At 54.1% G+C, this 25,221-nt stretch overlaps 2 protein-coding genes across 19 annotated transcripts in view; one reads left to right on the plus strand and one right to left on the minus strand.

Annotated features, from left to right (window-relative positions):
• The window catches only part of RBFOX3 (RNA binding fox-1 homolog 3), a 433,745-nt gene that overhangs the window by 277,129 nt on the left and 131,395 nt on the right, over window positions 1-25,221 (plus strand). For 13 of the 18 annotated variants that reach the window (XM_050920014.1, XM_050920020.1, XM_050920011.1 and 10 more), the window contains 3 exons: window positions 9,937-9,981; window positions 10,180-10,242; window positions 18,446-18,908. In XM_050920014.1, coding sequence (XP_050775971.1) covers window positions 18,891-18,908 — 18 coding nt within the window. In that variant the 5' untranslated portion in view covers window positions 9,937-9,981; window positions 10,180-10,242; window positions 18,446-18,890. Of the gene's footprint in view, window positions 1-7,989; window positions 8,205-9,936; window positions 9,982-10,179; window positions 10,243-18,445; window positions 18,909-25,221 lie in introns of those variants that run through there. The other 5 variants (XM_050920021.1, XM_050920013.1, XM_050920016.1 and 2 more) reach the window with 4 other exon arrangements.
• On the minus strand, window positions 14,951-18,658 carry LOC127032188 (prestalk protein-like). The gene is made up of 6 exons (XM_050919192.1): window positions 18,653-18,658; window positions 16,953-17,103; window positions 16,563-16,718; window positions 16,407-16,484; window positions 16,017-16,250; window positions 14,951-15,860 (listed from the first exon to the last, which is right to left on the minus strand). The coding sequence occupies exons 1-6, from the start codon at window positions 18,656-18,658 to the stop codon at window positions 15,757-15,759; spliced, it is 729 nt and encodes a 242-aa protein (XP_050775149.1). The 3' UTR covers window positions 14,951-15,756.

Here is a 25,221-nt window from a genome sequence, read left to right on the forward strand (position 1 = left end):
CCTCCCTGCTGTGTAATCACTTCCCAGCAGCATGTCTGGACCAGGCAAACCTGTTTGGCAGCTGACCTGACCTGCCTGGGTGTCCCCCGACTCAGATGGGATCTCAGCTCCCCCCGTGCTCAGCGCTGCCCTTGCAGTCCCAGTGGGGGCAGGCAGCGAGCTCTTTGCTCTGGTCACAGCATCAGAGCCAGTGTGAGCCCCCTCTCCGGTGTGCAGGGGGGCGGGGAGCATCTCTCCCTCCCACTCAGCCCCAGGGGGCTGGTTATAGGTAGGCAGGTATCCTGAGCCCAGCAGCCCCTCCCCCCTGCCAGCCAGGTCATTTGCATTTTCACTGACCATTTCCATCCTAGCCAATTGGTTCCCTGGATTTGAATTCAAACCCTCGGCCGTTACAGGAGCGGGGCCTGGATCCTGTCCCATGGGGAGACAGTCACCCCCCAACAGGGCCTCCGAGCCGATATCCTGGAGAACCCCAACTACCAGCCAGCCCGACGCTTCCTGGGTCTGCACTGGGTCTGGGCCATAGGCAGGGCGAGGGGCTTCACCCCAGGGAACTTCACCCAGGTCCCACAGCCCCTCAGCATCTGCGGCTGCACCACCACAGTTCTCTCTGTCCCAGGGTCTCACCCCCGCAGGTGTGTTTCCCCACTGACCCCTGGGCAGCCCCCTATGTCTCTCTGCTCCACCATCACCACTCCACGCTGCTGCTGCTTCTCCTGCAGCTTTTCCTCGGACTCTTGCTCTCTCTCACGATCCTCTCGCTCTCTTGGGCTCTGCTCCCATCCCATCCGTCTCCAATCTCCTGATGGGGAACCCAATCGTGAAGACCCTCGTCTGATTGGGGACCAGACTCCCGGGGATGCCTGGCTGATGCTCCAGCTGCTCTCAGATCCTCTTGTAGCCCCATCTGGGCCAAGAATCTGCTCCTCAGAGCGGTGCTTCTCCTCCAACTGCACGATTAACTGTGCCTTGGTGAACGTCCCCATGCGTAACCCTCTCTTTGTGCACAGGATCACAATGTCCTTCTCAAGGAGATGGTGATAGGCCATCACTTCACCGTTCCCAAGTGGCTCTGGACTCACAGGCCTGTGTGCTCTTGGCTCCCCCATGGTTTCCAGGAAGAAGCCCTGGTGTGCCAGCCCTTCTCGTGATCACCACCTCTTTGCCAGGGTCAAGCTGCAGACTCCTCCGCCCCTGAGACTGCTCCTGCAATCCCCCGGGGAACCCTGCTACTGCAAAAATCCTTCTCTCTCCCAGGGTCGAGCGGCAAGCTCCTCCGCCCCTGGGACTGCTCGCTGCAGTCCTCAGGGGGACCCCGTTACTCCAACAGTCCTTCTCGCTGGTCACACACTCCCAGAGGTTAACTGCCCCCTGAAACCGTCCCTCTCTGAGCCTTCAGCATGCCTGGTCCTCATTATCCCTCCTCTGTTTTACTCCTCCCCAGTCACTTACTGCAAGCAGCGCCATTCACGGGGTGCAGTACGTCTCGCCGCTGCCACCAGTTGTCACGGAGTCACCGGGCGATGCTCTGGAACTCCTCCCCACCAAGCCAGGCAGGACTTTGGGGATCCTCCTCTCCCTTGGAGCAGACTTGTTCAGGGCAAGAAGCTCACACGTCTTCACCTCCTGGGTCTCTCCTTGGAGCATTCAGCATCCTCTGCCCCTCCGTGCGCTTCCCACAGCGAGTCCACCCCAGCGGGGTCCTGGGGAAGCCACCGTGTCCTGCACCCCCACTTTGCAGTCAGACGTGACTCTCAGCCAGCCAGTAAAACAGAGGTTTATTCGATGACAGGAACAGGGTCTAAAACAGAGCTTGTAGGTATAGAGAACCGGACCCCTCGGCCGGGTCCATTCTGGGGGGCAGTGAGCCAGACCCCCACGTCTGCCCTCAGCCAGCTCCAGACTAACAACCCCTCCCAGCCCCTCCTCTCCGCTCAGCCCCTTTCCCCGGCCAGGAGGTCACCTGATCCCTTTGTCTCCAACACCTTCAGCTGGCACCTCTGCAGAGGAGGGGCCCAGGCCATCAGTTGCTAGGAGTGTCAGGCATTTAGGTGCACTGGCCCTTTGCTCTGCCAGATACTTAAGAACTGCCATGGGGACACTGAGGCACCAACACAGTATTCAGAGAAAACATTATGAACATTCCCAGTTCGTCATAGTTGGTACCCATCATATTGTGTATCTGGACTGTCCTCAGGCTGACGCAGTCCCCCGGGTAGTTGCCTGCCCATCTACTGTTTCCTGCGCACTGTGGCCTCATGTCTGGTTGTGGGGGTTCCCAGCAGGCTCAGACTCAGCTGGCTTCTTCCTTGGGAGGCTTGTCTGGGAAATGAGATTTTACCCATGACTGAACTTCCCACAGGAGAACAAGCAGCTTTCAATTATTCATCTTTAAATACACTGTCTGAGAGCCCTGCGAATCCAAGCCCCAGCTCTCGGGATGATGGTCACGGACTGGAGATTTTTCTTCACCCGTGTTCCAGAGGTCTCCGGTGACCAGCTTACTGGTGAAACTGGGCTCAACCCAGGGGAGGTGTCTGGGAGCTCAGAGAAGCAGGAAGGAGTTTGGAGGAGCAAAGTGAGAATGGGCTGGATCAGGAGGTGTCACGGAGTCCCCGGGCGATGCTCTGGAACTGCTCCCCACCAAGCCATTCAGGACTTTGGGGAGCCTCCTCTCCCTTGAAGCAGACTTGTTCAGGGCAAGAAGCTCACACGTCTTCACCTCCTGGGTCTCTCCTTGGAGCATTCAGCATCCTCTGCCCCTCCATGTGCTTCCCACAGCGAGCCCGCCCCAGCGGGGTCCTGGGGAAGCCACTGGGTCCTGCACCCCCACTTTGCAGTCAGACGTGACTCTCAGCCAGCCAGGAAAACAGATGTTTATTCGATGGCAGGATCATGGTCTAAAACAGAGCTTGTAGGTACCGCGAACCGGACCCCTCGGCCGAGTCCATTCTGGGGGGCAGTGAGCCAGACCCCCACGTTTTGCCCTCACTCCTCGTCCCCAGCCAGCTTCAGACTAACAAACCCCTCCTCTCTGCTCAGCCCCTTTCCTGGCCCAAAGATCACCTGATCTCTTTGTCTCCAACACCTTCAGCTGGCACCTTTGCAGAGGAGGGGCCCAGGCCATCAGTTGCTAGGAGACAGAGTGTCAGGCATTTAGGTGCACTGGCCCTTTGCTCTGCCAGATACTTAAGAACTGCCATGGGGACACTGAGGCACCAACACAGTATTCAGAGCAAACATTAAGAACATTCCCAGTTCGTCACATCTCTCCCCCCTTCGAGACCGAACTGAGCCAGGTCATTCCAGCCGGTGACCTGGGGAAGTTCGAACCCACCAACGTTCCCATGGATGCACCAGCATCTCTCCCATTCCTTGGTGTGAGTTACACCAGGACAGTCCAGTTTCGCGCCCTCCCTTTGCTTGAGTGTGCTTGATGGCACTTGCAGGCCGCATGTGGGAAGGTTTATGCGGCCCGAACCCTTTTGCCACCCCAATACCCCTGGGGTTTAAACTGGGACAGGGTCTTCTCCCAGCACCCTGGTTTACAATTTGGGCTTTCTTGGTTAAGAGCCCCCATCTTGGCCTTGGCCAGCTCTGGGCTTGGGCAGCCGCTTGCCACTTTGTGGCCCAGACACAACACCTCTGCCGTCCCCCCTTACACTTTCCAGCTTTTACCGTCAGTCCCACCTCCTTGAGGCAGCCCAGCCCCCTCTTCACCTGGGACATCTGTTCCTCCCAGGTCTGGCTAAAGATGCACGTTATCTGTGTTTGCCAGGGCCAAGTTCTCCATCGCCCTCTGCTTCTCTAGAATCTCCCCAGGCCTAAGCTTGGGGTCGGCATCAGACACTGTGATGGCTTTAAGCTTCTGATGGCCCCCACAAAACCAGATCATCCTGTCTCGCTTGGGGATCAGACCCATGAGTGAGGCCCATGGGCTGTTAAATGGCTGGATCCCATCTAAAGCCAGCATGTCCTTGACCTCTCTCTCCAGGTTTTGTGTTGCTTTCCCAGTGACTCTGAATGGGGAACACCTGATGCGGAGATTGGCTCCCACCTCAGGGAAGAGATCCCCCAGGGAGTCTTCCCCCTTCTCCTCCCAATCCTCCCCTTTCAGGTCCAGGGGTCCCCTCACTCTCCTCCCATCCAGCAGCTTGAAAGGGAAGAACCCTGTGGATTCCTGGGGCACCACCAGCTGCCTCCCGATTCCCCCCAGTTCTACTTCCCCTTGGGGAGCCCATTCCCGGTACAGGAATCCCTTCTATGGCAGGACTCTGTCCCTGCAGCCTTCCCCAAGGGGGTTTGCAGCGCTGTGGCCAGCAAGTTCCCTCAGCTTCTCCAAGGAGGGATCCCTCTCCAGCTCTGTCTGGGATTCAGCTGCTGGGGCAGGCAGTGGGACCTGCTCCCTCTCGCTGGCTGGGCCTGGGGTCACAGCCCCCCTGAGCCATGTCCCTGGTAGCTCCCTCCCTGCTGTGTAATCACTTCCCAGCAGCACGTCTGGACCAGGCAAACCTGATTGGCAGCCGACCTGCCCTGCCTGGGTGTCCCCCCACTCAGCTGGGGTCTCAGCTCCCCTCATGCTCAGCACTGCCCTTGCAGTCCCAGTGGGGGCAGGCAGCGAGCTCTCTGCTCTGGTCACAGCATCAGAGCCAGTGTGAGCCCCCTCTCCGGTGTGCAGGGGGGCGGGGAGCATCTCTCCCTCCCACTCAGCCCCAGGGGGCTGGTTACAGGTAGGCAGGTATCCTGAGCCCTGCAGCCCCTCCCCCCTGCCAGCCAGGTCATTTGCATTTTCACTGACCGTTTCCATCCTAGCCAATTGGTTCCCTGGATTTGAATTCAAACCCTCGGCCGTTACAGGAGCGGGGCCTGGATCCTGTCCCAAAGAGACACAGTCACCCCCCAACAGGGCCTCCGAGCCGATATCCTGGAGAACCCCAACGACAAGCCAGCCCGACCCCTCCTGGGTCTGCACAGGGGTCTGGGCCATAGGCAGGGCGAAGAGCTTCACCCCAGGGAACTTCACCCAGGTCCCACAGCCCCTCAGCATCTGCGGCTGCACCACCACAGTTCTCTCTGTCCCAGAGTCTCGCCCCCCCAGGCGTGTCTCCCCCCCTCCCCATGGGCAGCCCCCTATGCCTCTCCGCTCCACCATCACCAGTCCAAGCTGCTGCTGCTTCTCCTGCAGCTTTTCCTCAGGGTCTTGCTCTCTCTCATGGTCCTCTCGCTCTCTCGGGCTCTGCTCCAATCCCATCTGTCTCCAATCCCCTGATGGGAACCCAATTGTGAAGACCCTCATCTGATTGGGGACCAGACTCTCGGAGATGCCTGGCTGATGCTCCAGCTGCTCGCAGACCCTCTTGTAGCCCCATCTGGGTCAGGAATCTGCTCCTCAGAGCGGTCCTTCTCCTCCAACTGCACGATTAACTGTGCCTTGGTGAACTTCCCCATGTGTAACCCTCTCTTTGTGCACAGGATCACAATGTCCTTCTTAAGGGGATGGTGATAGGCCATCACTTCACCGTTTCCAAGTGGCTCTGGACTCACAGGCCTGTGTGCCCTTGGCTCCCCCATGGTTTCCAGGAAGAACTCCTGGTGTGACAGCCCTTCTCGTGGTCACCACCTCTTTGCCAGGGTCGTTCTGCAGACTCCTCCGCCCCTGGGACCGCTCCTGCAATCCTCAGAGGAACCCTGCTACTGCAAAAATCCTTCTCTCTCCCAGGGTCGAGCGGCAAGCTCCTCCGCCCCTGAGACTGCTCACTGCAGTCCTCAGGGGGACCCCGTTACTCCAACAGTCCTTCTCGCTGGTCACACACTCCCAGAGGTTAACTGCCCCCTGAAACCGTCCCTCTCTGAGCCTTCAGCACGCCTGGTCCTCATTATCCCCCCTTTGTTTTACTCCTCCCCAGTCACTTACTGCAAGCAGCACCATTCATGGGGTGCAGTACATCCCAGCGCTGCCACCACTTGTCGCGGAGTCACCAGGCGATGGTCTGGAACTGCTCCCTACCAAACCAGTCAGGACTTTGGGGATCCTCCTCTCCCTTGGAGCAGACTTGTTCATGGCAAGAAGCTCACACGGCTTCATCTCCTGGGTCTCTCCTTGGAGCATTCAGCATCCTCTGCCCCTCCGTGTGCTTCCCACACCGAGCCTGCCCAGCAGGGTCCTGGGGGGGCCAGATGGTCCTGCACCCCCACTTTGCAGTCAGACGTGACTCTCAGCCAGCCAGTAAAACAGCTTTATTCAATGGCAGGATCATAGTCTAAAACAGAGCTTGTAGGTACCGCGAACCAGACCCCTCGGCCGGGTCCATTCTGGGGGGCAGTGAGCCAGACCCCCACATCTGCAGTTCACTCCTTGTCCCCAGGCAGCTCCAGATTAAACCCCCTCCAGCCCCTCCTCCTCTGCTCAGCCCCTTTCCTGGGCCAGGAGATCACCTGATCTCTTTGTCTCCAACACCTTCAGCTGGCACCTTTGCAGGGGAGGGGCCCAGGCCATCAGTTGCTAGGAGACAGAGTGTCAGGCATTTAGGTGCACTGGCCCCTTTCTTTGGAGCAATCACACGCCCTTATTCCACCACCTAGATACTTAAGAACTGCATAGGGGACACTGAGGCACCAACACAGTATTCAGAGCTAAGATTAAGAACATTCCCAGTTCGTCACAGGAGTTCAGTGGGAGCTTTGAAATTTCAGTGACACAGCAGCTCGAGGGGCTCAACAGCCAAGTCCCTTGTGTAAGGCCCTGCAGAGTAGGGGATTATCTTGTCTCCACTGGGAATTACAGTTTCTGGCAAACACACTTTGCCCACGTGGCTTCCCTGCGCTGAGTCCAAACCGGACAGTCTCCACGTACAGGAATAAATGGACACAAATGAGACATCAAGAATTATAACATTCAAAAACCAGTCGGAGAACACTTCAATCTCCCAGGTCAATTACAGACCTAAAAGTCACACTATTACAACAAAAAAACTTGAAAAGCAGACTCCAACGAGAGACTGCTGAATTGGAATTAATTTGCAAACTGGACACCATTAAATTAGGCTTGAGTAAAGACTGGGAGTGGACGGGTCTTTACACAAAGTAAAACTATTTCCTCATGTTTATCTCCCCCCATCACACACACACACTGTTCCTCACACCTTCTTGTCAACTGCTGCAAATGGACCATTTTGATTACCACTACAAAAAGTTTTTTCCGTCTCCTGCTGGTAATAGCTCACCTTAGCTGATCACTCTCGTTAGAGTGTGTATGGTAACACCCATTGTTTCATGTTCTCTGTGTACAGATAGATTTTCCTACTGTATTTTCCACTGCGTGCATCCGATGAAGTGAGCTGTAGCCCGCAAACACTTATGCTCAAATAAATGTGTTAGTCTCTAAGGTGCCACAAGTGCTCCTGTTCTTTCTGCGGATACAGACTAAACCGGCTGTACTCTGAAACCTGACTTTGTCATGTTACTGGCGGGCTGTGCTGGGGAGGAGGAGGATGGCGAAGGTGTCTAGCTGGGTTAGAGCTTTTCGGAGGGGTTTTATCCTAAGAGGGCTAATGGAAGTCAGCCCCAGCCTAATGAGCTGTGTTCCTCCATGAATCTGATTCATTGAGGTAGGAATTACCATAATTGATTATCCTGCTGTGCGGCTGAAAGCCCTGTTTGCTAACAGAAGTGCCTGGAAATCACTTCCATTCCTCTAGTGCAACAGGGGAGCCCTCCGCATGCTCCATACAGGGCGTATGCACATTTGCATAATCTGTGGGGCCAAAGTTCTCGAGTGGATCTAAGTAGTCATCCCTGGTGCAGCACGTAGTCCTAGAGCGATCCCAGTGTGAGCAAGCACAGTGCTTCAGCCCTTGGCTCTGCATGTGTCAGTCACTGGCTTGTGCCCTGTGGCACCCTCTGTACCCAACTCATAGAGAATGAGAGTCTCCTGTAGTCACTGGCTAGTGAACCTGAATCCTTTCTCAAGCCAGGCTTTCTGCTCTGCAGGTCGCCAGCTCAGTCCTGGATGTTGAGCAAGATGGCAGCTGTCAGGCATGCACCTATCCGAATCCATTTCCTTTCTCTTCTGGCCTCCTCCCTGCTCACAGCCCTTCCCCGCTGTGTACCTTGAAGAAGTGTGTGGCTGATCTTGTGACTGTATTGCAAGTCTCCCAAAGGAGGTGTTCTTCTCAAAGCTCCTGCTTCTGGAGTCAGGTGTTTATGTGAGAACCTCAGCTTTAGTTTTCTAGCGAGCTGCAAAATGTGACCCCTAAGGGCTCAAAAGCCAGAAGGCACAGAAAGACCTCACCTTTTTATTTTTAAAATCTCATGATTTGGGAGGGGAGTGGGACTGAGGGGCATTGGCAGAGCTATGTTGGGACCCAGCCAGTGTAGAGGCTGTGGGCGCTGTGAGTCTGGGCTGAGGGGCATTGGCAGCACTGTGTTGGGACCAGTACAGACCAGTAGAGTACTGGGGATGCTGTGGGTCTGGGCTGAGGAGCATTGGAAGCGCTGCAGAATGGCTACATTCTGTACTTATATACCCATGAAGCAGCAAGCCATACAACTCCTCCCCTCTGGAGTATGTTCTGTCCCCACTTTTCTTATGCACTCAAAAAAGTGAACAGAATGTTAGGAATCATTAAGAAAAGGATAGATAGTAAGACAGAAAATTTCTTATTGACGCTATATAAATCCATGGTACACTCACATCTTGAATACTGCGTGCAGATGTGATCTCCCCATCTCAAAAAAGATATATTGGAATTGGAAAAAGTTCAGAAGAGGGCAACAGAAATAATTAGGGGTATGGAACAGCTTCCATATGAGGAAAGATTAATAAGACTGGGGCTTTTCAGCTTGGAAAAGAGACTAAGGGGGATAGGATAGACTAGTGTGGAGAAAGTAAATAAGGAAGTGTTATTTACTCCTCATAGCACAAGAACTACAGGTCACCACATGAAAATAACAGGCAGCAGGTTTAAAACAAACAAAAGGAAGTATTTCTTCACACAATGCACAGTCAACCTGTGGAGCTCCTTGCTAGAAGATTCTGTGAAGGCCAAGACTATAACAGGGTTCATAAAGTACTAGATAAGTTCATTAGGGATCGGTCCATCCATAGCTATTAGCCAGGATGGGCAGGGATGGTGTCCCTAGCCTCTGTTTGCCAGAAGCTGGGCATGGGCGACAGGATGGATCACTTGGTGATTCCCTGTTCTGTTCATTCCCTCTGGGGCACCTGGCATTGGCCACTGTCGGCAGGCAGGATACTGGCTAATGGACCATTGGTCTGACCCAGTCTGGCTATTCTTAAGCACATCTTAACTTTTAAACCAGCAGACAGTACTGTACAGAACTAGTATGGGGAGAGACAGGGCTGCAGGGAGAAACTGAAGTGCACTTGCAGAGCTATGGGAAGGCCAGAATAGAGCATGGTAGGTGCAGGTCCTGCAAGTCAGGCTTAAGGTGTGTTGGTAGCATAGTCTGGGGGCTCTGGACTCGCAGACCAGGCTGGAAGTGACAAATGGGAGACATGCAGCACCAGTCTGCATCACATCTGGCTCCACATAGTTCTTTCAGCCCCTCACTGCTGTGAGTGCGAAAATCCACCAAAAACTAGACTGAGAAGATGCTGCTTCTGGTAGTGAAATATACGACATGGAATGTGCCCATATAGCATGGACTTCAGCCAGCCCAGGAATGAAGCTGAGCAGTCTGACTGCTGGTTCCTTGGTGGTCTTTAGAAAGAACTAAAATGTCTCATTCACCCTTTATTTGAAACATGGAGAGCAGCAAGCTTTTAACCAGGGCAGGTTTCCCGGATCTCCTAGGGAGATAATACTATGTATTCAAAAATTTTGCCAGTCAATGAGAAAATGGCATTGACTGTAAGCAAGTTAGCGATAATGATCATTGATTTTAATTCTTCTTCTTCTTTCTTTCTTTTCTTAGAGAGTCCAGTGTGAGCACCACAGGGGAAACTTGGCTGAATAAAAGGTACAAAGACACTTTACTTTTCTGAATAGACATTGAGAGATAAGAATGCTTTGGTGTCTCAAGCTGCATCTGGGGTCCCCAATTGCTCCTCTGTGCGGCATGTGCCAGTGCACTCTGATCGCCAGGCCAGCTGTGTTGGACTGATACCAGCTGCTGTGTCTGTGCTTCACTGGCACAATCCACCCCGTTGCTCCACAGGTTATGGGTTAAGCAGCTGGATCACACGTGTGGACTGGGGATCTGCCAGCTGGGGAAAGCAAGGTGGGTGGCCTGCTCGGTTCCCTTTTGTCTGTCACTGCTGCTGGATATAGACAAGTAGCTTTCCATGGCTCCAGCCAGTGGCAGGAGGCTGAGACTTTCTGGAATGGTGCATGCCAGTGCAGGGAGCTGACTGGGGGATGGGTCTCTGGAGAGGAGGCTTGGCAGCTGGCATGGGTTAGGGATGTTGTGCCCATGAGTTTCTTTGTGCGTGCTGACATTGCTGACTCTTTGTGCTGTGTACGGCTATCGAGAATGAGCTATGCAGGGATTTGTTTAGAGCGCTGGAGAAGTGGAGATATCGTATATCTTCATCAAGCTCAGCGCTGGGGCAACGTCTGCTTTTCAGGGAGGCCCCTGCTTTGTGTACCTAGTGGTATGTAACCTATCACTTAAATGGCTTCTGTACTACGTGAGGGCGGATAGCTAATGTGATGCTAATTTTTAAAAAAGGCTCCAGAGGTGATCCTGGCAATTACAGACTATGTCTAGACTACCCGCCGTATCGGCAGGTTAAAATCGATTGCTCGGGGATCGATATATCGCGTCTCATCTAGACGCGATATATCGATCCCCGAGCGCGCTTATATCGATTCCGGAACTCCACCAACCCCAGCGGAGTTGCGGAATCGACAGGGGGAGCCGCGGACATCGATCCCGCACCGTGAGGACGGGTGAGTAATCCAATCTTAGATATTCAACTTCAGCTACGTTATTCACGTAGCTGAAGTTACGTATCTAAGATCAATTTCCCCCCGTAGTGTAAACCAGCCCACAGGCCAGTAAGCTAACTTCAGTACCAGGCAAACTGGTTGAAACTATAGTATTATCAGACACATGGATGAATACAATTTGGGTTCAACATGAAGAGTCAACGTCACTTTTGTACAGGGTAATTATGCCTCACCAATCTATTAGAATTCTTTGAGTGGATCAACAAGCATGTGGACAAGGGTGATCCAGTGAATATAATGTACTTGGAATTTCAGAAAGCCTTTGACAAGGTCCCTCAGCAAAGGCTCTTAAGCAAAGTAGGCAGTCATGGGGTAAGAGGGAAGGTCCTCTCATGGATCAGTAACTCGTTACAAGGCAGGAAACAAAAGGTAGGAATAAATGGTCAGTTTTCAGAATGGAGAGAAGTAGCTAGTGGTGTCCCCAAGGATCTGCACTGGGACCAGTGCTGTTCAACATATTCATAAATGATCTGGAAAAAGGGGTAAACAGTGAGGTGGCAAAGTCTGCAGATGATACAAAATTACTCAAGATAGTTAAGTCCAAAGCAGACTCACTGCAAGAGTTACAAAAGAATATCACTAAACTGGGTGACTGGGCAACAAAATGGCAGATGAAATTCAGTGTTGATAAATGCAAAGCAATGAATATTGGCAAACATAATCCCAACTATATATACAAAATGACGGGGTCTAAATTAGCTGTTACCACTCAAGGAGATCTGGGAGTCACTGTGGATAGTTCTCTGGAAACATCTACTCAATGAGCAGCAGCAGTCAACAAAGCGAACAGAATGTTGGGAATTGTTAAGAAAGGGACAGATAATAAGACAGAAAATATCACATTGCCTCTATATAAATCCATGGCATGTCCACATCTTGAAAACCACGTGCAGATGTGATTGCTGCATCTCAAAAAAGATCTATTGGAATTGGAAAAGGTTCAGAGAAGGGCAACAAAAATGATCAGTGGTCTGGAACAGCTTCCATAGAAGGAGAAATTTAAAAAATGGTGACTTGTTCAATTTGGAAAAGAGGCGACTAAGGGGGGATACACTAGAACTCTATAAAATCGTGACTGGCATGGAGAAAGTGAATAAGGAAGTGTTGTTTACCCCTTCACATAGCACAGGAACCAGGAGTCACCTGATGAAATTAATAGGCAGCAGGTTTAAAACAACCATAAGAAAATACTTCTTCATACAACACACAGTCAACCTATGGAACTGTTGCCAGGGGATGCTTTGAAGGCCAAAAGTATAACCGGCTTCAAAAAAAGAAATGAGTGAGGCAATGAGAGCGGACGTTGGCTCCAGTGACAAGCACAATTTCTAATAAAGACAGGGCTGGAAGAAGGGCTTAGCAGTGCTGACAGGCAGGGTCAAGGCACCGGCTCATTAACATCCAGACGGGCAGCCCCAAAGAGGTCATGCCCAGGGCCGGTGCTTCCATTGAGGCGAACTAGGCAATCGCCTAGGGCACCAGGATTTTCAGGGGGCGGCATTTTGCCAGGGAGGGGGCGGCAGGCGGCTCTGGTGGACCTGCCGCAGTCGTACCTGCGGACGGTCCACTGGTCCCACGCAGCTCCGGTGGACCTCCTGCAGGCATACCTGTGGCAGCTCCACCGGAACCACGGACCAATGGACCCTCCGCAGAAATGGCTGTGGCAGCTCCACCAGAGCCGCGGGAGCGGCACGTGGGGTGGCGGAATGGCTGTGCACCTAGGGCACAAAAAACTCTAGCACCAGTCCTGATCATGCCCCTAATATACCCCCAAGCAGGCAGAGCACCCGGACCTCCCCACACATCAGCCTCTCCAGCCCATTCTTTGCTCAGACACACGTCAGTGACAGTGTTGTGAAGTAGACATCTGCCCCATGGGAAGAATGTTCTCACCCCAAGTGGTGTCACATGTATCAGAGGCGAACACCGTTTGGCTGGCCTGGCCTGGGGCAGGTCTGAGCCAGTGACCTGGCTCCCACTCCTGTTCCCAGTCCCCTGAGCAATCATTCCCCATGCTGCCCTGCAAGGATAGTTCCCAGATCTGCTCAGAGCCTGATGCAATCAGGAGCTCGGGGAATGGCTTCAGTGGCTGGACCTTTTGCAGAGTGCATTTCGAAAAGAGCTCCTGTGTGAAAGCCAACTTTCAGGTCTGTAGGCTGGTGGCTAAAACCCACTAACCATGAGTGTGATTGTCCTGCCTCCTCCGATTTCCCGTCCTGGGAAAATTCTTAGCCCAGTTCAGCTGTGTCTATAAATAACACTCATCTACATTGATATAGTGCCCTTTGTACCAAGGGACCCTAAACTGTGCAAGCAGTATACTCACCAATCTCTCCCCTCATCCCTCAAATGTAGCCATCTCTGGGGTGGAATGTACCAGCCATTTCTACAACAACAATATTTCAAAACAACAAATGCAACAGAGGGAATTGAGGGAAGGCAGGATGTTTGCTTGGGACTTTAGAGTCCACGACACTAGCAAAAATTGCCAGGAGATTTTTAGGGGCAGATTTTTAGAGTTGCAAAAAAAAAGCTTTAAAAAGTGGAGTTGTGTGCACACATCAGGTGTTTAGATGCTTAGATGAAGGCTAGGACTAGAATAGAGTTTAAAAGAGAACTGGATAAATCCATGGAGGTTACGTCCATTAATGGCTATTAGCCAGGATGGGTAAGGAATGGTGTCCCTAGCCTCTGTTTGTCAGAGGGTGGAGATGGATGGTAGGAGAGAGATCACTTGATCATTGCCTGTTAGGTCCACTCCCTCTGGGGCACCTGGCATTGGCCACTGTTGGTAGACAGCATACTGGGCTAGATGGACCTTTGGTCTGACTCAGTACCGTTCTTGTTCAGATATTTGCATATGCATATACCCAATTCCTGTCTGTCTATGCAGGCTAGTCCCACAAAGATAGGTATGCAATGTGGCATGCACCAGTGGGTCTCCTTTGTAGAATACGTGGCTCTTAGTAAGTGCTGGTCTGGTCTCTGTCTCAGCCACAATTCAATCTTTTGCTGCTCAGTATCCCTCTAGGGCTATTCTGGGATACAGGTCCAGGACTGGCTCACATGTGAAGAGCACTACCTATTAAATTACCGAGGTCTTGCATCCAAGCACAGGTCTAGCCCATACCTGCTGAGATGTGCTAGGTTCCCAGAACAAGGCATCTGGCCTGTTTCTTCCTGTAGAGAAGTCAGGATGCTGGGTTGGGGAGATTGTCATTGATTCCACGGCTCCGTAATGCCCTACCTCGAACAGAGGGAGCAGCAGGAGAGCCCAGGCCAGGCAAGGCACAAACTGAGTTGGGAAGAGCAAGGTAAACACTGTCAATCAGGAACTAACAGTGGTTTTGTGGTCAAGTTTATTATGGTGATTTGTGTCAAAGGGTCCCAAAGTGATGTAGAGTCATACCCAGGGATCCCTTCTAATGCTCACTGAGAGCCAGCTACCTCCCTGTTCAATATCACACAGCTTAGACAGGAAGGGAGGAAGGGGAGGCAAATCCCTGCTGGTAATGCTGGCCATGGGATAGCTAGGAAGAGGGATAAACACACAGCCAAACAGTGACCTGCCTGTGTCTTAGCCTCTTCTCCCCAGCAGGACAGCCCCAAATCTCCCTTTCCCACACGGGCTCCCCTTTCTGACCTGGGGAGTCTTGTTAAGGGGAGAGAGGTTTATATCTAGGCTGTCTTATGGCCTCCTTAATTTGTGTGTGCGTGTGTGGTGGGGGGAGCAGCAGTTGGATTCGCTCACCAAGGCGAGGGGTGGGGCTGTGCTTGCAGGGCTCTAGGGGGGAGCAGGGGAGGCCTCGGACACCAAGGTAGGACTGAGTGAAAGCCTGGGTTCTTTTCCCGGCCTGCCGCGGTGATCACCCTCTCCTGGTGCTGAATTATTAAGCTTGTTGTTTTCTTTTATTGCTGTGCTGGAGGAGAACTGCCTCACACCCGCTCTGCTTTGAATGTGATTATGTGCTGGGGGTGCTGTCAGCGCCAGCTGGGCCCCACAGAACTATCTTCCAGCCCTCACATGCCTTCCCTTGCTCTTATTTCTTTGCTTGCTCCTGTGTCTGGCTCAGCTCTCCGCAGCACAGCGGGTCCCTCGGAGGACGGGAGATTTAGTGTCTGCTGCACCTGTTGCCTTGGCTGTAGCCTGCCCAGGGCCTGCTCCGTGCAGGGACTGTTTATCTTACCCTGAGGATTCTGCTTCTTTCCTCTGCGGGACAGCGCGAGAGCCGTAGCTGGGATTTGTCCTCCTCCAGAGAAACGGGGCAGCAGTAGGGCTCAGGCAGGCACGTGGTAACTCTCCAGAGCCTCTCATTGGGGCAGCAGGGCATTCCTGGGGGTCCAGGCCCATCTCTGGCTTGGAGGGGAGTTGCAGGCGTGGTCGGGGGGCAGAGCAGCACGCAGGAGCCGTAGAAGCACAGCATGGGATGATTATTTTCTTGTAATAGCCCCTTGGCAGCAGAGCTAGAATGTCGTGATTCTGCCCTTCCCTGGCCTATCCTACAAGAGCCCTGTGCAATATGAAAAGCTAACACAAAGAGACCTTGTCAAGTCCCCAGTGCAGCTGGATGCTCCCAGTCGTCCTGTCCGTCAGCCCGTCAGAATGTCCCGAGAGCCATCCTGAAGGAGAACCGATGTACTTCCACCTGATCCGTTTGTTTGCACCCCTCTGGCCAGAGCAAGCCCATTCCTTTGCCACTGCATGACCCCAGCCTAACCAGTGCCTCTCCCTCACAAATCACTGGGTGGGGCACAGCTGCTGGGCTCTAGCCATTGCCTGGACTTAGAACTGGCTGAGCGACAGGGCTGGGCTGCTCACAGCACACGCCCAGGGCCGGGGAATGAGCGATTGGGGTGCAGTGACGGAGTCCGAGAGGCAGGGATAACCTGGGCTCACAGCGCACGCCCGGGGCAGGGGAATGAGTGATTGGGGTGCAGTGACGGAGTCTGAGCAGCGGGGATAACCTGGGCTCACAGCGCACGCCCGGGGCAGGTGAATGAGCGATTGGGGTGCAGTGACGGAGTCCGAGCGGCAGGGATAACCTGGGCTCACAGCACACGCCCGGGGCAGGTGAATGAGCGATTGGGGTGCAGTGACGGAGTCCGAGCGGCAGGGATAACCTGGGCTCACAGCACACGCCCGGGGCAGGTGAATGAGCGATTGGGGTGCAGTGACGGAGTCCGAGCGGCAGGGATAACCTGGGCTCACAGCACACGCCCGGGGCAGGTGAATGAGCGATTGGGGTGCAGTGACGGAGTCCGAGCGGCAGGGATAACCTGGGCTCACAGCACACGCCCGGGGCAGGTGAATGAGCGATTGGGGTGCAGTGACGGAGTCTGAGCAGCGGGGATAACCTGGGCTCACAGCACACGCCCGGGGAAGGTGAATGAGCGATTGGGGTGCAGTGACGGAGTCTGAGCAGCGGGGATAACCTGGGCTCACAGCACACGCCCGGGGCAGGTGAATGAGCGATTGGGGTGCAGTGACGGAGTCCGAGCGGCAGGGATAACCTGGGCTCACAGCACATGCCCGGGGCAGGTGAATGAGCGATTGGGGTGCAGTGACGGAGTCCGAGCGGCAGGGATAACCTGGGCTCACAGCACACGCCCGGGGCAGGTGAATGAGCGATTGGGGTGCAGTGACGGAGTCCGAGCGGCAGGGATAACCTGGGCTCACAGCACACGCCCGGGGCAGGTGAATGAGCGATTGGGGTGCAGTGACGGAGTCCGAGCGGCAGGGATAACCTGGGCTCACAGCACACGCCCGGGGCAGGTGAATGAGCGATTGAGGTGCAGTGACGGAGTCTGAGCAGCGGGGATAACCTGGGCTCACAGCACATGCCCGGGGCAGGTGAATGAGCGATTGGGGTGCAGTGACAGAGTCCGAGCGGCAGGGATAACCTGGGCTCACAGCACACGCCCGGGGAAGGTGAATGAGCGATTGGGGTGCAGTGACGGAGTCCGAGAGGCAGGGATAACCTGGGCTCACAGCACACGCCCGGGGCAGGTGAATGAGCGATTGGGGTGCAGTGACGGAGTCCGAGCGGCAGGGATAACCTGGGCTCACAGCACACGCCCGGGGCAGGTGAATGAGCGATTGGGGTGCAGTGACGGAGTCCGAGCGGCAGGGCTAACCTGGGCTCACAGCACACGCCCGGGGCAGGTGAATGAGCGATTGGGGTGCAGTGACGGAGTCCGAGCAGCAGGGATAACCTGGGCTCACAGCACACGCCCGGGGCAGGTGAATGAGCGATTGGGGTGCAGTGACGGAGTCTGAGCAGCGGGGATAACCTGGGCTCACAGCACACGCCCGGGACAGGTGAATGAGCGATTGGGGTGCAGTGACAGAGTCCGAGCGGCAGGGCTAACCTGGGCTCACAGCACACACCCGGGGAAGGTGAATGAGCGATTGGGGTGCAGTGACAGAGTCCGAGAGGCAGGGCTAACCTGGGCTCACAGCACACGCCCGGGGCAGATGCATGCTTTGCCTGGGTTCCCAGCTCTGCCTTGTTCTCTGTGGCTGTGGGCAGCCCTTTGAACTCAGCCCCCCTTGGTTCGCCCTGGGGCATTATGGCTGTTTAAGATCTCAGAGTAAAGCATTGTTCAAGGGTTGCCCCTTCCCTTCGTTAGGCTCACTAATCTCAGGTGCCCCCAGCCTCCGGGATCAGGCTCTCCCAAGGCTGTTCCTGCTTTTTCTTCCTGCTTCCCGCCACACGTCCGCCTGATCTAGTTAGATTGTAAGCGCTTCGGGACAAGGACTTGCCCACTGTGTGCAGTGCCCAGCACAAGGGGGCCTCGAGGTGCTACCCTAAGCCAGACAATAATAATCATTCCAAGAACTTTTACTCCCTAAGAAGCCTTGGAGGAAGGGGCTTGTGCAGAAGTGACTGAGGCCATAGCCATGAGAACGAGAGGGCCGGGGGCTCCTGCAATGACCTCTCTCCCTTGGCCAGGGGTGGGGCAGCCACTAGTCCATCCTGGCCCATGAGAAGCCATGAACCGGGCCTAGCTCAGGCTCTCAGCCATGAGTGCTGGCTGAGCCTGACCCAGGAACAGGAGAGGAAAAGGAAAGGAGAAAGCACTCCTGCCAGGGAGCAAGCGCAGTCGGAGCTGGCTGGCACCTCGCAGGTTAATTGTGAGAGCAGCCGATTCCCTTATTGACAGGGTAGCTTGAAAAATGCTGAGGCAGGACATCCGTTACACAGCGTGTCAGAGCAGGAGCCCACACTCCCAGCTCTGCCGTGCACGCGCTCGCTCTCCCCGCCACACGTTCCCCTCCCTTCCCCAGCAGCCCATCCAGCCCCCTACAACAAACCTGGCAACTTGGCCCCCAGTCCTTCAGCCTGGCTCCTCGCGCTGCGCTCCTAGCCTGAGTCCAGCAGCCCCTGCACTCCCAGCCAGCTGTACTCTAGCTCCGCAGGAGAAGCAGGTCCAGCCTCTCTCGCTTTTCCTCTCTTCCTTTTTCTCCTAAGGACACCCAAGAGGATTTCTTTTTGGTCCCTCCCCCTGTTTTTAATATCGAATCAGCTCCCCTCACCCCCACCCTTCCTCGCGCTGTGACTCGTGCTGGGGATCTGGGGGCTCGCTCCTTCCCCTGCCCAAGTTGGAATCCTTTCTGCGACCCTCGCACCACGAGCAGCTGAGCGCCAGCATGATGGACACTGATGGCCAGCTCTGACGTGCATGGCGGCCTGTGGCGAGTGACCGCGCTGTGCCGGCGAGGGACCCGAGCCGATAGGGCACTGCTGCCAAGCCGCCCACCAGCACCGGGGACAGAGAGACTGCGAGGGAGCACAGTGCGGGGCGCCTCAGCCAGCTGCACGGGGAGCGGAAGGGGAACCCCACACCCTCTCATTGCGCTGCTAGGCCAGCTCACCCGATTGCTCCTTTCTGGTGCTGCGCATCCCCACTGCCGACATGATGATGTATTTCTGGGTAGGTACCAAACACAGGATTTTCCCCTTTCTTTACTGGGGGCTGGGGACTGGTTTGTTTTACACTGTGCTTGCTTCCAGCTTCTGGAGCTCTGCTGCCTGCCAGGGAGATGCTTTCTTCTTCCAGCAAAGATCTCTCTGCTTCCTGGCTTCCATACAGCCAGAAGGGATCAGGTGTTTGCCTGATGGAGACAGGCCCCCAAGAGCAAGGAGATGAGAGCTGTCTTCCCCCTCCCAGAAAGGGCAACTTCAGCAGGGCATTGCTTCCTGGTTTGAATTCAACTAGTGAAAGGCATGGTGACCCCTCCCTACTCCCTGCTAGGAAAGCTTTCTGGACAAATCCTGACCCAAAGTTCTGCCTCTTCCTGCTTCTACCCCATCTGAGCCCCAGACTCACTGGGAGCTTTCTCCAGCACAGCCCTGGGGACTCTTAGATTCAGCAGAGAGCTCTCTGCAGATCACCAGGTAACAGGCCAGGGGAGCAGGAGGTCCTGCTCAGAGGCATATTCCCTCCACTAGGAAATCTTTCTGCACCTGATCCACCCAATTTCCCCTCACATCACTCTCTGGAAGAGGAGTGGAAGACAGTTAACAGAAGCAGCAAATCTTTGGCTGCTCAAGAGAAGTTGCTTTGTTGTTTGCTTTGCTTTGCTCAGAAGAGGCTTGTGCTGTGGGTGAAATGCCAGAATCACTTACCCGGGGTGGAACCCTAGAGAACGTGGCCCAAGGTGAGAGTGTCCTGGAGAAAAGGGCATCTGCTACCGCTTGTTTGGCCTGGTGCTGGGAAATTCCTCCTTCGTCTGTACCCAGCACATCTGAGTTTCCCATGCTCCTTTCAAACAGCTCAGCTTGACTGGCAGCAAGTCCTGCTGGAAATAAGAAAAGAGGCCTCTCAGTTATGAGTCCGTGGTGTTCAGGCAGCAGCCTAGTGAGCAGCTGCAGGGACGTGGACGAGGCCTTGTCCTCAGTGCCCTGGACAAGAGACTTGAAATGTAGCTTGTCCTATAGAGCACAAAGGAGGGGCATGTGAACAGTGGGAGCAGGTATTGAAAGGGCATGTGAACTGACCTGTAAGCACCTTCACTGGGAGCTTCCAAGGCCAGACAGCCAGAGGTTAAAGCCAGGCAGTCTGGCCACATTCAGGAGAGAATGATGTGACAAGATGAAGAAGCAAATGGGCTTGAGACAAGAGCAGCAGACAGCATTCTTGTGTCTGCCAGGGCTGCGCTTCTCCAGGAGTGCCATGCACTTGCCTGAGGGGCTGGGGCCTCTGGGAGCTCAGCGGGGTGGCACCTGGCTTTTTACACTGCTGTCTCCCTCTTTCAGGGCAGGTCCACACTACGGCCTAAGTCAGTCTAACTTACATCGCTTAAGGGTGTGAAAAAACTGCCTCCCGAGCAACGGACATTTTGCGCTGTCCACAATGGTGCTATGTTGGCAGGAGACACTCTCGCACTGACACAGATTCCGCTTCTCGCCAGGGTGGAGCAATTATGCCAACAAGAGAGCACTCTCCCCTCGACATCGCGCGTCTTCACCAGACGTGCTATAGCAGCATGCAGCTGCGCCAATGTAGCACTGTAGTGTAGACTTGCCCTGAGCTGCCTCTCATATTTCCCATGAGATAGGGCTGTCAGGGTGGAGGGCAGGGGGTTCTTGGTTCTCTGGGAGTAATCTCCTGTTTATTTCACATAGTATACTTGGCTGTAGTTAGTGCTTCCTTCCCACCCCCACTCCCCACCTTACTATCTTTAGAAGCGCCAGCATCCCAGCCCGAGGGCTCTGCAAAGGCTGTTTAGTTCTCTGAGTCCCTAGCACAGCCAAGGTCCCCAGTTCACTGCTCTGCATAGTGGTGGCAATGGAAACAGGCTCACTGGCCATGCTCCAGGTGCTGTCACCCTCTGTGCCCATCCTGATCTCCCTGGGCTGCAGTGAGCCATGGCACCCGTTCTCCAGGATGTTTTAAGCCATTTTAAGTAGTAGGAGGCAAATTCTTTTAATCACATTTCAAGCTGAATGGGGGGGTCTGCACATCAAGCTGAGGGTGAGTCCCAGCTCGAGGAGATGTATTCACACGAGCTCGACAAAAACAGAATGTAGGTGCAGTGGCGCAAGGAGCAGGACAGCCAGCCACCCTGGGGCCTAGGCTCTTTGGCAGCTACGTCCTCAGGGCGGCTGCTTCTCCCATACTTGTGCTGCCATGGCTGCATCCTTGCTTTGGCCCACCAGTTCCATTAGAGCTAGCACAGAGATGTCTCCTGGAGCTGGGACTCACCTCAGCTCAAAGGCAGGCATGCCCTCGTGGGCTGACACTCAATGCAGATTCTCACGTTACTGGGCTCAGGTGCTGTTTTGGGAGAGAGAGTAAGGAAAATGCGAAGACTTGATTTAAATAACATAAGAGAGGAGAGAAGAAAACAAGGGCAGCGAGAGACTGTGACACATGGCACAGCAAGGGGGAGATGGGAGAATAGATACAAACGGTCTCCTTGAGTGTGCAGGGCAGCACCTGTGTAACTGAGCATAACCTGCTCCAGAGAATGCTACTCTAGAAGCCCTGTCTTAGCAGTCTCACCAGTTATTGCCCTGCCTCTGAGTCCGTCTTCCTGGGGAAGCTTAGAGAGGCGGTTATGACAAAGGTAACTGGTACCATCTGGACTCCTCGGAAGTCCTTGCCTCTTTCAGTTTGGGTCTGGTGCAGTGACTCTGCTGCTCTTGTGGGTTGATGTTCTGCTGCTAATACTGGGCCATGGACTGGTGTCCAAGCAGCCTCGAAGACTGTTGAGCAGCCTCCAAGGTTGTTAATCCCCTGCAGTCCTGTTGGAATGATTCTGTTTGTTTGTCTGGGAGGGAGCAGAAGGGAAGGTTTGACGCAACTGCTCAACTGCATGGTTCTGTTTTGCCAACCCTCCTGTTGAACATGCATGTGATGTCACTGGAGAAATTGCCAAGTGTTGTCATCCATCTGTGAAAGATACCCAGCTCTGTGTCTCATCAGAGCTGTATGGAGGGGCATCTTTGTGGGTTTTGTGCCAAGCCACAGTAGCTGCCTGGCTGAGATCAAGCTATATGATGCCAGGCTGAATAACATGGAGGTGATGCTAGTGGACTGGGGGAGCATATGACTGGGTGGTTCTTGCCCCTGTTTTTGATGGCACTTACTCATCCTTTGTCTAAGCAGTTTGCATTTGGGGATGCCTCTGGAATCATGGCTGTTCCTGGAATCACAAGTGACATCAGTGACCAGGAATGCCGTTTTCGCCTGCTCCTAGCCAGATGTTTTTGACTATTTCTTTTTGATCTGGGTCTCACCACATAATCCAGATTGGCTGAATGCAGTTCCCGTGATCTCCTCCAGCGTGGTTTTCTTAGATCTTCCAGCAACCTTCTATACTATTGGCTGTGCGTTGTTGTGGTGGGGCTGTCGCAGGGGTTTCTCATGAGTGGCTCCATTCCTTTCTTTCTAAGAGAGCCCAGAGCACGGAGCCCTGCTCATTGGCCCCAAAAATCTTACAGGCGGCTCCACAGAGCCCTGTTCTCCAGCTAAAGTATGTATGGGGCTACTCAGTTAATTAAGTATGGGCTGCAGTGTCTTCATATGTGGAGGAAACCCAGCTCACTGCATGTCTCCACCTCTCCTGAGCTGGTTAGGGCAGTGGCATGACTTACTTGGTGTCTAACAGGTTGGGATCTGACTGAGGGCTTGCTGGGTTCAATCCAGACAAGACTGAGATGCTGCAGGGAAGGTTCTTTCAGTGTCGGAAGCAGGTGAATGTCTGCCATTTGCTGTATGGGATGCAGCCCAAGGCCTGGTCCTGGATGCTGAGGTAGCAGCAATGGCCAATGCAGCTTTTTATCATCTGCACTCAGTAAGGAGATTACAACCTTTTCATGAAGAGGTGGCATTACGGTAATGCTGTGTGCTGAGTTACAGTCATTGTAGAAAGGTGCGGTGTGCCAGATCCCGTCTCCAGCAGAGTTTCCCAACATCTCCCATCTCTCCCCCATAATCTGCACTGGCTATCAGCCCAGTCCAGGGGAAGTTGAGGGATTAGCTTGAGAAACAGCAGCAGTGAAGGGCAGCAGCATGGGGGCCACTGGAATACATACCCAGAGTCACGGGCGGTGGAGTTAGCCGTGGCTTCACTGTGGTTATTTCCGGAGCTAGCTCTGAGCTCTTGTACCACTGTATGTCCAGGCATGCTGCAGTCATGAAGACATGCCCTTAGAAAGTGCCTCTTTCCTTACATGTTTCTGTCACATGTGAGACTCCTGAGCTATCAGGCACTGGTTTAAGTGCCCGGGGTGTTCCCAGTGTGGGGTCCCCTGGCCTGGTTAGTGTTTTGGGGAGTGACTCTGATAAAAGAGGATCATGTCAATGGGCGACATGTCATTCCTGTACCCAAGTAGTAGAGCTCATTTTTATATGTCTGAAAGTAAATACATAAAACCACAGAATTCCCTTTCCTGATAGCCACAGTGCTGAGCTGTACCTGGGCTTCTGCAAGGCTGTGCTGGGGTGTAAACCCAATTACCCATTAGTGTAACAGTGCCACAGACGCAGTCTGGACCTAAAACAGTCCGACCAGTGTTCGTGCCCCTTTCCCCCTGGCAGAATACAGCAGCTAAACATGCCCGTGTCCAGAGGCCAGGCAGCTCTGGGGCTCTCCCCACTGCCTTGCTGTAGCGCTCTGGGGCTCTCCTGAGTGGCTAGTGAAGGGGTGCCCATCTCTGCTCTGCACTCTGGCACAGGGTAAGCGTTCAACAGACATTTGTGGTGGTTTCCAGAGACTGTTTTGATTTCAGAGCCACAGAAAGAAAAAAGAATAGGAGTCCTTGTGGCACCTTAGAGACTAACAAGTTTATCTGAGCATAAGCTTTTGTGGGCTACAGCCCACTTCATCGGATGCTGTAGCCAATGAAAGCTTATGCTCAAATAAATTTGTTAGTCTCTAAGGTGCCACAAGGACTCCTGTTCTTTTTGCAGATACAGACTAACACGGTTGCTACTCTGAAACCAGAAAGAAATGAGACTCACAACCCCTCAATGGGGCAGGCCCACTGGGGGCTCACTCCATTTGGAAGCACAGTCTGTAGATTGGGATTCCCCTCTCCTAGCCTGCTGCAGGCTTCCAGAATTATGGAGAGGGCACTAGGGCAGCTGAAGGAAGGAGGTGGAGGAAAGGCGCTCGGCAGAGAAGGGGCTAGTGTGAATTTAGGCTTTCTCAGGGAAGCAGCTTTTGGTCTGAAGGTGCTTTGCTTTCTGAAGTCTTTGTGCAGCCCCTTTCGGAGGGCCCAGGAGCCCCTTTCTGTCAGGACAGGACTCAGGGTTTCCCAGCGCTCAGCTCGTGTCTCTGCTCCAGATGCCTGACACTGGGTCAAGGCCAGGAGGCCACAGTGGGATGGGAGGTACCTGAGTGTGGCTGTCCGAGGAGGGACACAGTGCATTTGGAGAACGTCTTTCTGAAGGGGAAGCTGTGGGCTAGCTGGGTTGGGGTAAAAGGACCTTGATTAAGGATGAGATTTGGTGCAGCTAGGGGAGCAAACTGCCTGGATACAGGGCAGGGCTGCAGTGGATGTCTGTGCAGCAACTCCATAGGCCCCAGGTAGAGTTTTGCAGAGCCCTGTGTGCAGCCCCAGGGCTGTGGAGCCGGGCTCAGGGAGTAGCGCTTTGGCTCTCATGACTCCTAACCCCAAGTCTAACCACGAAATAGTTCTTTCTGTCCTCCCAATAACACCTAGCACAGCACAGGCAGCTCTCTGCTGGCTCTGCCAGAGAGTCTGGGGAGAGGTGGGCCTCCCCAGGCTGTGCAGGAGGGCTCAGCTCCCAAGGGCAATGAGGTAATAGCTTGAGTGTTGTCCCCAGCTTGGGCATGGCCGGAGTTTCTCAGTCTCCGCTGTGGAGGGAAGCGTAGGGATTTGGTTTCCGCCTGCGGCTGGCATTGTGGTCACTGTTGGCAGCGCTGCAGGGAAATTCTGCAGTGGCAGCTACCAGCGGGCAGCTCAGTAATTGACACACAACAGGCTGGGATGCCAAAGCAAAACGTCTTCAAATTAGCCGCGATTGCAGGAGAAATAAAGAGCATCGGGGGCGAATGAAAGGAAGGCTTCTATAAAGATTATGATTTTTAAAGTTTGCCCTGGAGTCCTAGAAGTTCTTTAAACGCTAATATCCTGTCTGTGCATTTAAAAAGCCTTATAATGAGGTGTGATGCAGTAGGGACTGTCTGTGTGGGGAGTGGGAGAGCAGGGGAGGACTTTAGGGGATGGACGATGCCAGGGCCTGTAACCTGAGCTAGGTAAGGGAGGGGAAA

The sequence above is a fragment of the Gopherus flavomarginatus genome, chromosome 12, assembly GCF_025201925.1.
Source record: "Gopherus flavomarginatus isolate rGopFla2 chromosome 12, rGopFla2.mat.asm, whole genome shotgun sequence".
In the NCBI taxonomy this organism is placed as follows: Eukaryota; Metazoa; Chordata; order Testudines; family Testudinidae; genus Gopherus; species Gopherus flavomarginatus.

Bases quoted from the DNA above. Each gene is read 5' to 3' on its own strand.
- LOC127032188 (XM_050919192.1), bottom strand. The intron at 16,719-16,952 runs GTTATCCCTGCC...CTGTGAGCCCAG, and splicing joins GGCGTGTGCTGTGAGCCCAG to GTTATCCCTGCCGCTCGGAC. The intron at 15,861-16,016 runs GTTATCCCTGCC...CTGTGAGCCCAG, and splicing joins GGCGTGTGCTGTGAGCCCAG to GTTATCCCTGCCTCTCGGAC.